This window comes from Panthera tigris, chromosome E3, assembly GCF_018350195.1.
Source record: "Panthera tigris isolate Pti1 chromosome E3, P.tigris_Pti1_mat1.1, whole genome shotgun sequence".
Lineage (NCBI taxonomy): Eukaryota > Metazoa > Chordata > Mammalia > Carnivora > Felidae > Panthera > Panthera tigris.
This window is the reverse complement of record NC_056675.1, coordinates 9349737-9361856: the sequence shown is the minus strand read 5'-3', so window position 1 is coordinate 9361856 and position 12120 is coordinate 9349737. Positions and strand designations below refer to the sequence as shown.

Here is a 12120-nt window from a genome sequence, read left to right as displayed (position 1 = left end):
AGCCACACGTTATTTCAGGATGCCTGCATATATAGTAAAAATGTAAAAATACAGAGCCAATCATCTTTGGGGAGGAGAAGCGATGGGATCAGGATGGAGTATGATAGAGGGGTACATCTATGTTAACGTTATGTACGCTGAATCTGAGTGGTGGGTACATGGGCATTTGTCAGCATCACTATGTATTTGCTGGATGTTTGAAATGTTTCACTTGACAAGAACACAGGTCTTCCAAGAACTTCTAGACCTAACCTGGAATGATTTCCAAGTCATGTGACAATTAGTAGCATCATTTTAAGCTATGTCGAAGGAATCTAAAGGTTTTCTAAAGTCATTTATTCCCTCATCCCCATAGATTTGTTGATTCACCAAAAATCATATTTTTAAAGCACTTACCCAATAGGCAGAGATAGTTGGGTTCAGTCAGTCGCGACAGTTTTGTGACCTGATTCAAGATGTTGTAAAGCTCTGTTGGTTCACACAAAACCAAACCAGCCATCCTACTGGGAAGAATCAATAATGTATAAGCTTAGTACCTCTTTATTTTATTTATTTACTTTAGAGTGAGAAAAAGCGCAAGAGCGAGCAGGGGAGAGAGGGAGAGGGAGGGAGAAAGAGGGGGGAGGGAGGGGAAGACAGAACCTTAAGCAGGATCAATGCTCAGCATGGAGCCTAGTGGACTAGTGCTTCTTTCCATTTTATTTTTTATATATATTTTTTAATTTTTAATGTTTATTTTTGAGAGAGAGTGCAAGCTGGGGAGGGGCAGAGAGAGGGAGACACAGAAACGAAAGCAGGCTCCAGGCTCTGAGCTGTCAGCACAGAGCCCAAGGTGGGGCTCGAACTCACGAACTGCGAGATCATGACCTGAGCCAAAGCCTGGCGCTTAACCGACTGCGCCACCCAGGCGCCCCCTTCTTTCCATTTTAAATGAATGCCCAAAGATACTGGATTAAACTCTTTAACACACCTTCAAACAAAGATGAAAATAATCATGAAGGTGATCTGGAAAGCTTCAAAAATTTGTAGTAACATGTGCATCACAGAAAATCAAGTATTGTACACAGCGTATCTGAGCCAGAGAAATACACAGTAGGCTGTAATACAGTCACCGATTCCTTTCTTCTTTCATTTCATTACTGAGCACCTACTGTATACCAGGCACTGGAAATAACTGGTGAAACAGACTACCCTCATGAAGGTTACAGCCTAGCATGGAATACAGACATTGAGCCACAAACCACATTATAAACAGGAAAAGCACTACAAGAGTCAGCATCCAGTGTTGGAGGACAAGCTAACAGGAGGGCCTCATCTGGCTGGAGCAGACAGAAAGGGCTGAGATGTGACTGCTAGGCTGAACCAGGTGGCTATGCAAGACTTAGCCAGGCAGAGAAGGGAGAGAGAGTGAGGAAGGGAAGAACATTCAGTACTTGACAGAGTCCAAAGGAGGCTGGTGTGACAGCAGGTAGAGAGAGATAAGCCATGACCCTGCGGAGGGGCCTTGTAGACTTAGGACAAAGATCACGGAGGCCAACGTTGGGTGGAGAATCGCTGATGTGTACTGACAGAACTGCCCGCCCGGGCTGGGCTGGGCTCTTTTGCCCCAAGAACATGGAGGGGGAAAGGTTGGGCCTGTGCAGCCACTTGTACAGGGAGGCTACCTGTTAGCAGGGGTGGGGGCTACAAAGAGTTAGCCAGCAGGCCTCTGGCGGCCAGCAGGGGGCATGTGGGAGAGAAGTTGAGCCTAGGGATAATCTTGCTCAGGACAGTTAGGACCCACTTCAGAGTAACCAGTAGAATGCTCTTGGGAAAGGCCACCCCCCTCACCATGGGCCCTGGATCCTTCCCACTAAGTCAGACTTTGGTCCTCAGCCTCCCCTCCAACATCACCAATTTCAGCCTCCACATGGATCATTCCTATCAGCAGGCAAACATCCTCGGTACCCATCTCTGTTCTCTACAGAGAGACGTCTCACTCCCTCCACTTCCTCGCTTCCAGACTCTCTAGGTCCAAATCCTGGCTGTGCCGCTTACTGTCGGCTGCCTGATCAGGGGGGAGTAATTAGTCTCTCTGCGCCTCAGTTTCTACCTCTATAAAACAGGGCTATTAGTAATATTGCCACTTCTGTAAAAACCAAGATAATAGCACCTCCCTATTGTGTGTGGATTAATGAAATTACACGTGAGACATTCTGAACAGGGAAGAAATGCAATCTTCTCCCCTGGAGCCCATCGAACCGTAGGAATTGTTCTTATCAAGGCCATCAACAATGTCCACCTTGCCTCAGCCATTAATCACTTCTCCCTGGGCTCAAAGGATGGAGCCTCTTAGCACTTAACCCAGTTCAGCACCCCTCCCTCCCAATACTCTCTACTCTCAGAACACTCCCCTCCCCAGGCTTCTCTTCTCCCACTGTTTGTTGCTACTTGGTCTTCTGGGTGGGAGGCTCTACCTCCTCATGTTAAGAAAGTCCACGGGGCTCCTGGGTGGCTCAGTCAGTTAAGTTTTCAACTCCTGGTTTCCGCTCAGGTCACCATGATCTCACACTTCAGGAGCTGGAACCCCTCATTGGGCTCTGCACTTGACACTGAGGAGCCTGCTTGGGATTCTCTCTCTCTCTCCCTCTCTGTTTATTTTAAGAGAGAGAGCACAAGTAGGGGAGAAACAAAATGAAAATAAAAAGATATTTAGATACATCCAGTCATGATCTCACAGTTCACAAGCTGGAGCCCTGCGTCAGGCTCTGTGCTGACAGCTTATATCCTGGAGCCTGCTTTGGATTCTGTGTCTCCCTCCTTCTCTGACCTCCCTGGCTCACGCTCTGTCTCTCTCTCTCAAAACATTAAAAAAAAATTTTTTTAAGATATATTTAAAAAAAAAAAGTCCTTAGGCAGTCATCTCTTTCCTTCTCTGTCTACACTCTCTCTTTAGGACAGGACTCTCAACCTCAGCACCATTGACATTGACATTCGAGGCCAGATAATTCTGTGCTGTGGGGGGCTGACCTGTGCATTGCAGGATGTTTAGCAGCATCCCTGGCCTCCACCCCGTAGATGTCAGTAGCAAAGCCCTCCCCACCCAGTTGTAAACAACCCAAACTGTTTCTGGATGTTGCCAAATGTCCCCTGAAAGAAGAGGGCAAGTCACTGCTACTTGAGAACCACTACTAGAAGATCTAGAGCCTAGGGGTGCCTGGGGGTTCAGTCGGTTAAGTGTCTGACTTTGGCTCAGGTCATGATGTCAAGGTCCATGGGTTTGAGTCCCATGTCGGGCTCTGTGTTGACAGCTCAGAGCCTGGAGCCTGTTTTGGATTATGTGTCTCCCTCTCTCTGCCCCTCCCCCACTCATGCTGTCTCTCTCTGTCTCTTTAAAATAAACGTTAAGGGGCGCCTGGGTGGCTCAGTCGGTTAAGCGGCCGACTTCGGCTCAGGTCATGATCTCGCGGTCCGTGAGTTCAAGCCCCGCGTCGGGCTCTGTGCTGACCGCTCAGAGCCTGGAGCCTGTTTCAGATTCTGTGTCTCCCTCTCTCTGACCCTCCCCTGTTCATGCTCTGTCTCTCTCTGTCTCAAAAAAACAAATAAACGTTAAAAAAAATTAAAAATAAAAATTAAAAAAATAAATAAATGTTAAAAAAGCAACTAAAGAAAAAAAAAAAAAGATCTAGAGTCTAAGTGATTTGAATACCATTTATAAACCAATGAGTCCCAAATCGTAGTCCTGCTTGACCTCTCCATTGAGCTCGACCCACCTGGATGCCTCATTGGGCCTCTCAAACATAACATGGCCAAAACAACTTTTAATTCACACGTGCCCCTACCTCCAATACCTCTCTTTTAGTTTCCTCAGCCTCAAAAGACAGCACCATTATCCACCTAGCTATTCAAGTCCATACCCCGAATCCCTCTTTCCCCCGGCCCCTCACATCCAATCTATCAGCTCTAGTACTTAAACATACTTCAAACCCATCCACTTTGCTCCAGCTCCAGAGCTAACCTTCTACACCAGGGTACTATCATCTCTCTCCTGGTGATGCCATACTTCCCAACTGAGCTTCTGGCTTCTTGCTTTCTCCCTATGATCTCATCTTTACATGGCACTCAGGGTGATCTTGTCAAACTATGGGTGTCTTCGTCTTCACCTCACTGCCACCATTCGACACAATGCACTCATCGGTTTGCTTGCTTTACCACCAATCTTATCCTCTGGGAATGTGCAGGGCATACATACAACAAAGGGCAGGGACCTTGCCCTTTTGTTCACTGTATCCTCACCCAGTGCCCACGATTTTTGGTGAATGGTGCTCAATAAGCACACGTTGGATGAATAGTCACCATTCCTGCCTTCGTCAATGGGGCCATCTTGACTTGAGGCCACACAGACGCGCCTAAGGACCTCCCCACTCCCACCCCCAGTCACATCCCAGATCCTCTGCCTCTGAAAGCCCGGGTTCACTAGTGGCAGCCAGGTGAAAACCCAGCCCCAGGGATCAACTCCTCCAGAGTTCTCTCCTTCCCCAAGGGAGAACCCTCCCTGGTCAAGCGAGAACTGCCCTCATCTGCTGATAAAGTATGAGAGGGATAAGAACGGCTCCTGAACCTAACAGCACAGTTTTGTGGGGTTTTTTAATGTTTATTTTTGAGAGAGGAGAGCATGAGCAGAGGAGGGGCAGAGAGAGACAGGGGGGAGAGAGGGTCCAAAGCGGGCTCTGTGCTGACAGCAGAGAGCCAGATGTAGAACTCAAACTCACGAACCAGGAGATTGTGACCTGAGCTGAAGTCGAACGCTTAACCAACTGCCACTATCACCCCTGCCCCTAAACAGCACAGTTCTGAAAGAGGACGCAGCCCTGTGAGCTAAGATCACGGGCACTGCTAGCCCGGGCAGGTGGAAGGCTTTCCATTTCTTTTAGTGCTGCTCCCACCTCTACAAGGTTGACAATGCTCTTGGCTCGGCTGTTGGGCCCTGAGAATATTTTGACATTTTGAGCTTTTACACAGACCATTAAACTAATGTTGGCAAGTTTTTGCCAAAAGTATTTTCCTTTGTGAGTTCCACCAAAAGTATTTTCCTTTGTGAGTTTCCTTTGTGAGTTTCCTTTGGTGAGTTCACCAAAGCGGACTGAATTCCTTGATTTCATTTCATCGTTAACTAATTCTGATTTTTTTCAATTTTGTTTAGCCAAAATTAGTTTCCCCAAGATCAAGCCTTTTTTTTCTGTGTGATTTTTACAATAAGGGTTTGATCCCCCAGTCAGATGTTTATCCTAGCAGCATTGACTATGATTATTTCTATCAAGCATCCTTTTCCTAATGGCCTGTTCAAAACACTAGTGCCAAAATGGCAAGTTTAGGACATCCCCCTGTGGACTCTTTCAGCAGAGATAGAGATAGGCTCTTTTTGAGACTTTGGGGGTGAGGGTCAGTGTGATGGGTTTTGCAGGGGAACGGGGCAGGCAGATGGGAAGAGTGGCCAGAGGAAGCTGGCTTCAGGGGGTCAGAGAGACCAATCTTCCTGTGAATTGACCAGTTTGGGAAACCCACATGGCTTTGTGGGTGGCAAGCAGAGCCACCCCAAAACACTTGCACATTACACACCCACCAGTAGGGAAGTTCTTCACCCTTCACTGTAAAGGCCTGGCCTCTCTCCGAACCAGGCGTGTGTGCAGCTCTGTCGGCCCAGAGCTGTCTGGACACAATTGGGCTGGTAAACTCCACTCCAGTGAGGACACAAGGTCTATATTCGGGGAAAACTGCCAGTTAGGAAGGGATGTTTCATTAGGGGTTGACACAGCCTGAGATGAAGCTGGAAACTAGCCAGACCCAGCCCTTCTTGCCTCCCTGTGCTTGAGGAAAGGCCGTACCAGATCCTTTGGGTACACAAGGACTTCCATTCTGGCTGATGGCATCGCAGACAGAGGCTGGGCCTCACGTCAGGCTTCTCAAAGGACCTTCAGGACAGAGTTTGGTCAACTCTTGGCCTCACACAGTCTGGGTGGACACAACTGATGGGCTTCCGGTGGAGAAGAGGCAATGCTCCATGCTCCTGGAGAAGCCAGCCCATAAGCTTTACTGGGGGTTCCTGGCTCGGACTAAGCAGGAACCAGAGGACTGCACAGATAGGACTCAGGGTCCACAGCTAACCCCACTATACCCTGATTCTCTGTGTGAAGCAGAGGCTGTGCCAGGATGACCAAGGCTTAAATACAGGAACAGGCTTTAACACTATTACTATCACCTATAAACTGAAGCAGTTTACACAGGATTACACTGGAAAGGCTATAGGAATGTGACGTTGAAACGACAGACATAAATTGCCCAGCACTGGCCCTGGTGTGGAGCAGGAGCTTAGGAAACAGAAGTTCCTTCACTCCTACCCTCTCTCTCCTTTCAATTTCACCTAGGAGCCTCTGACAGCTCCAAATCCAGTAGACACAGAGCACCATTCAGAGAATCTCGGGCCAAGGAGCGAAGCAGGAGCTAGCCAAGTTTGTAAGTAGAGGGAGCCTTTGGTGTTGCTGTAGAGTCAATATCCCCAAGGATCTGGTATAGCCTTTCCTCAATCACAGCCTGCCCCTTGACAAAACTAGAGCACATAGCACCAGGCTGTAGCACCACGGGGTTGTGGAGGCTACCCGAGTGGTCTCGAAATCAGAGGTGCACCAGGTCCTACTGTTAGCAATGGCCAGAATCTCTGTATTTTGGAAGCAACAGGTATGGGCCAGAGGCCCAGACCCAGCCGCACACATCCCCATCCCTTGCCTTCACTCCCATGTCCCCACACCTAGATACACTACACACCTGAGAGGTACCCTACTAGTCCTGAGAGTGACAGGTCTTGCAGGCAATTCACCCATCAGAGGTAGGGGCTGGTGAACTGCAACACAGTCTCCCAAAGGCTGTGACCATGACATCTGGTCTCTTCTCCTCCCACTCGGCCACCAGCACTTGCCTCTCCTCTGCTCCTTGATCAGGCTTAGGCCTCCCTTTCTGCTCCTCTGGCACGGGTCCTCGGCCCTGACCAGGCTCTGGACTGGGCATTGCTCCTACTTCCCTGACCTCTGGCTGACCTGGGAGACGGAAGGCTCTGCTCCTGACTCAGATCGGCCACCGTTGGCGACTCTCAGCTCTTGGGAGCTCTTGGGAGCTCCTTGCCGGTGCTTCTTGCTGCCGTGCTGCTGCTGGCCCACCACCTCCTACGTGTTCGGCTGGAACAGGTCTTGGAAGCCAAGTCCTTTGACTTCTGGCAGACATGAGCCACAGCTAAGTTAAAGCTATTTATCCCGATACAGTTCTGTTTTAAAACATCCAAGAGCACCTAGAGAAAAATAAACTCCCATGCAATGTGGAATGATTACCACCTTTCTAACTTTTTCTTTTAGCTCCAAGGATCTGAAAGGAGAGATTGAAAATACTTCACTTGAGGGGAGCCTGGGTGGCTCAGTGGGTTAAGCATCCGACTCTTGGTTTCTGCTTAGGTCATGATCTCACGGTTCAGGAATTCTAGCCCTGCATCTGGCTCTGTGCTGGTGGTGCAGAGTCTGCTTGAGATTCTCTCTCTCCCTCTCTCTCTGCCCCTCCCCTGCTCACACTCTCTCTCAAACTAAATAAATAAACTTACCATTTTTTGAAAAAAAAAATACTTCACTTGAGGTACGATTTTAGTGTTGAAGATAGGTTAGCACATATACTGCACATATATTCATATGGGATATGTACCCAACATATATATAGGTTAGCATATATAGCAGCTAATAGCAGAGACAGGATTGCCCATGACCATGGTCTAAGCCTATTGTAAGGCACAAAACGGTCAGTATATGTGGATGTGGATGGCTTGTGTACGTGAGGGGTAGGGCAAGGGGGGGGGGGTGTCAATATATTTGCATATCATATATAAAAACATACAATGAAGAACAGACAAAATGAAACTATGGTGACAGAAGCAACAGTCTTGGGGGGACTGATGTAAAGGAGCATGAAGGAACTTTCTGGAATAGTGAAAATGTTTTATAGATTGTGTTGGGGGTGGCGATTAAGGGTGTAAATAGTAAAAAACAGTCAACTGAACACTTAAGATCTGTATCATATACAAACCATACAACAATAAAAATAAATCCCCCTTGTAGATTCACGTTTGTGTGTTCAAAGATATGAATACGCAGGTGTGTATGTGTGGATAGGAGTGTATGCAGCCCCACTTGTACATTGATAACCTTGGTCTAGGGTCTGGGCTGTGGAAACCACGTGGACTTGGACACACAGAAGTACACACTGCAGAATTCAGCTTGGCCTCCACAGCTGTCAACTAATCCCTTTCTCACTATTCATTTGCCCAGAATTTTCCCAGTTGCTATAACTGTTATCCAAACCTCCTCAACCCTCCTGGGGTCCCCATGGAGCATATTCTCTCATTTCCTATTTCTTGCCTGGGAAAGTTAAGGCTACTAGGTGTGAACAGCCCTTCTCAGCCAGCTGCACCCCCCCGCCCCCCCCCCCCCCGCCAATCTCCGTTGGGGGCGGGGGGGGGGGAGGCTACATGCTTTCTCCTGGAATCCTCTGACTTTATCCTCTCCCACTTAATCTTTCTCTCCTTTCAGGATCTCAGAGTTCTCCCCCCTCCTCCATTAGCATCTTTCTGAATTCCAAAATTCACAAGCCTGAGCTTTCTTGAAACAATTCATAAAGCCAGAAAGAAAATCCCTAGAATAGCTTGGCCTATGCCCTTTGAAGCTAGTGCAGGCAGAGAGGCAGGTGCCGGGCCCCAGCCCGGAAAAGTCTGAGGTTGGCTAGCTGTTAGCAAAGCAAGGAGAGTCAGATGCATTTGAAATGCCTTGCGCTCACCCAACTTCCACCCCAGGATTTTTTGGGGCAAAGGATGTGTGTTTCCTATAGATAAAATGTGGGCAAGAGAGAAGGCCAGCTAGAAGCCATCATAAAGGGACTTTGACCAAGATGACCACTTGGAGGCACAATGGGCCAACTGCAGGTAGTAGGGAATTCCAGAAACCAGGGGCTGAAGAACAACTGAAAGCAAGACTGAGGCATAACCACTTAGGTCAAAGGAACTGCAGCTAGAGACCCACACAAGCACCACATGGAAGATAATCAGCTACAAACTCCTGTCAAGCTCAGAGAATACTAATACCAGATGACACAGGGACCTTTCCTGCCCCTACCTCTACTCCTACAACTGCAGTCTGAAGCCACAGTCTTTCAGGGGAGGTGGGGGTGTGAGGAAGCAAGATGGGAGAAATGGAGAAGTCAAGCACTCTCCCCTCCAAGGGTGGGAGCCTAAAGCAAGCTTAAGAGAGGAAGAGGAGAGGCTTGGACACTGAATTCGCTTGATTTGACTACTAATGTAAACGGAACATTATGGCTATTGCGCGAAGTCTGTTTCGATGACTGGGGTGATCCGAGAGCAAGCAAAGAAATAAAGCAAGCATGGGGACGACAACAAAGCTGTTTCAGGACTGCAGTAGGCTTTCTGGACGAGGCCCTGCATGTTCAGTGTAACAGTCACACATGCAAAGGACAGCAGAGACACGCCGTTTAATACAGCAGCTGTTAATGCTGTTATGAGCAATCTTGGGATTTGAAGGGAAGCAGCTATGAACTGAATGCGAGGCTGGCTTTTCTAACAGTCAAGTTGCTTGGGATGGCCCGAGTAGACAACTTGGCAAGGAGAGGGAGGGTGTAGCCCAGTTGTAGGAGTGTGAGACTCCATGATTCACATTTTTCTCAGGGCCTCACCTCTCTCTCCCCTCTACAGGGATGCCTTTGGCCCTGGCCTCTCTCATGGGTTTCAATCCCACATTTCATGTTGGAGTAACTCCCAACCTGTCCACCGATATTTCTATGTGGACAAATCACCATCACTTCTAATTCAACCCAACTAAAATGGAGCTATTTTTTGCCTCTCTAGCCAGCTCTCCTTCCACATAACCCCCAAATCCCATTTCTGTACTTATATACTTCTCAGTCTGATCTTCCACATTTCTTTCATTCCTTTTTTAAAAATATATATATATTATATATATAATGTATATGTATATATAATTATATATATACATATATACATATGTATAATATATATATGTATATATGTATATATATATAAAGGGAGAGAGGGAGCGAGAAGGTGCACACACACTGGGAGGGGCAGAGAGAATCCCAAGGGGGCTCCATGCTATCAGTGCAGAGCCCGATGTGGGGCTCGATCCCACGAACCATGAGATCATGGCCTGAGCCAAAAATCAAGAGTTGGATGCTTAACTGACTGAACCACCCAGGTGCCCCCATCTTTCATTTCTTAAACCCGCAAACTAATCAATTTTTCCCCGGAGACTTCTCCCTCATTGGCCCCACTCCCTCCGTGTCCATGGCCACCGTAACTCAGATCTTTAACATCTCCTAGGATAGCCTCCCAAACAATTTCCCTGCCCTCCAGATCTTGCCATCCGAATCCTTGGCATGTTAAGGTCAGTCCAATCTTCCCCCATAGTGCCAGTGGCATCATCATAAACACTTGCTGCCTAAGGAATAAAATATAAACTTCTCAGCTAACATTCGTTGCTCCTGCACAATGTTTGTTCATTTGTTTTGCAACCCGCTTTTCTCAGCCTTATCTAAAGCTATTCAACTCTTCCAAAATTCAGAGATCTGCTGGACGGTAAAGGCTCAGGGATGAGAGATGTACCCGACCACAAGGTAGTCTCGGTTCTAGTGGTAAAATAGAGGGGTAAATAATTAACCAGAGAACAGTTGGTGGTAAGATACACTGCTCGTCTGCAGGTCCCCACTCCAACAGAGAGGATCTAGTCACCATCTGTAGACTTGGGCTTTCCTAGCCCCAGGTTTTACTTTGGACTCTTCTTCCTCAACTCAAACACTTGCACCCCCACAGCCAGGCAGGGCTCTCTCTCTTCTCTAGAGTCGAATGGTCCCACTGAGTAACTCCCTCCGGAACGTCTCAGCTTGTTGCAGGGTTGGATGCACCTCCTGTTCTCATCGGACCTCGTAACTCTCCTAGTGTGGCCCATATCATGCTGCCTGCAATTTGCCCCTCTCTCCCGCTAGACTCAGCTCCCTGAACGCAAGAAAATGGGCGGATCTTGTTAAACCAACAACCTGCTGCACCTCTATCTGCCCCCCACCCCCACCCCTTGGCTGAGGGCAAGGAACTCTCTGTGTACCCAGGAAACAGTTGGGGGGAAAGGAAGCTTCTATAATTCAGCTTATAAATGTAAGTGATAAGTTCCTTGTGAGCAAGAACCACAGCTTTACTTCCTGTCTGGATAAACTCCAAACAAATCCCCTTATAGCTGGGTGTCAAGCGACAGTTTCTCCGTACCTAAAGCAGAAACAATGTGGCCGTGTTCACAGCATGGCTGGGTAGACCTGAGGAGTAGGGATCGGGTGACCATGCAAGTTACCACCTAGATACCAGTTCCCTCCTCTGCAACACGGGGCTGCTTTCCTGAAACTATAACGGTGCCTCGCCCAGCAGTGCTGTGTCCGCCATTCTCAGTGGTGGTGTTTGTAAAGCTCTCTGAACCCTAACAGAGGGTCCTGTGCACCTCCAAGGACTAGGGTACTGGTGGGTGGGCGGTACGTGTACGTGACCCGGGGGAAGGAGGGGTGCATCGAAGTGACTGATGAGAGGGGACCCCATTCTCCCACCCCACCCCCAGGGCTCAACCTCCTCTCCCCTTTTCTCTTCCAGAGCTTTCCAGAGCTCGGAGGCCCTGAGGCCTCCCGGAGCAGGCTGGGTGGTCTGGGCTGAGGTCTAGGGCCCGGACCGCACCCCCTCCGCCGGGCCTGCAGCGCGACCTCGACCTGTCTCCCTGTCAGGGCCTTTGTCTGGAGCCCCACCTGTAAAATGGCTCCTCTAAGGCTCTTCCAGTCTAAATCTCGACCTCTTCCACCGCTCTGGTGAGAACTCTCCCTCCCACTCGCGACCGCGGCTCCACCACCGGCCGCACGGAACGCTTCACGCGCTACGACCCTGCCCTGACGGCGCTTCCTGCGCGCAGAAATCGAGCCCCCCGCAGTCCTTCTCCACCACAACCCAGAGATGGACGTGACACCGCGAGATTTGGGGGGCGGAGGGCGGGGCCG

The 12120-nt window shown here is 48.9% G+C and overlaps 1 protein-coding gene across 5 annotated transcripts in view; it reads right to left on the bottom strand.

Moving 5' to 3' along the window:
• STYXL1 (serine/threonine/tyrosine interacting like 1) overlaps window positions 1–12069 on the bottom strand; it is a 73360-nt gene extending 61291 nt beyond the window's left edge. For 4 of the 5 annotated variants that reach the window (XM_042970817.1, XM_042970819.1, XM_042970820.1 and 1 more), the window contains exons 1-2: window positions 11875–12069; window positions 397–500 (exon numbers count right to left, since the gene is read on the bottom strand). In XM_042970817.1, the coding sequence (XP_042826751.1) occupies window positions 397–499 (103 nt within the window). In that variant the 5' untranslated portion in view covers window position 500; window positions 11875–12069. Of the gene's footprint in view, window positions 1–396; window positions 504–11874 lie in introns of all 5 variants that reach the window. The other variant, XM_042970818.1, reaches the window with a different exon arrangement.
• Between the last annotated feature and the right edge of the window lie 51 nt (window positions 12070–12120).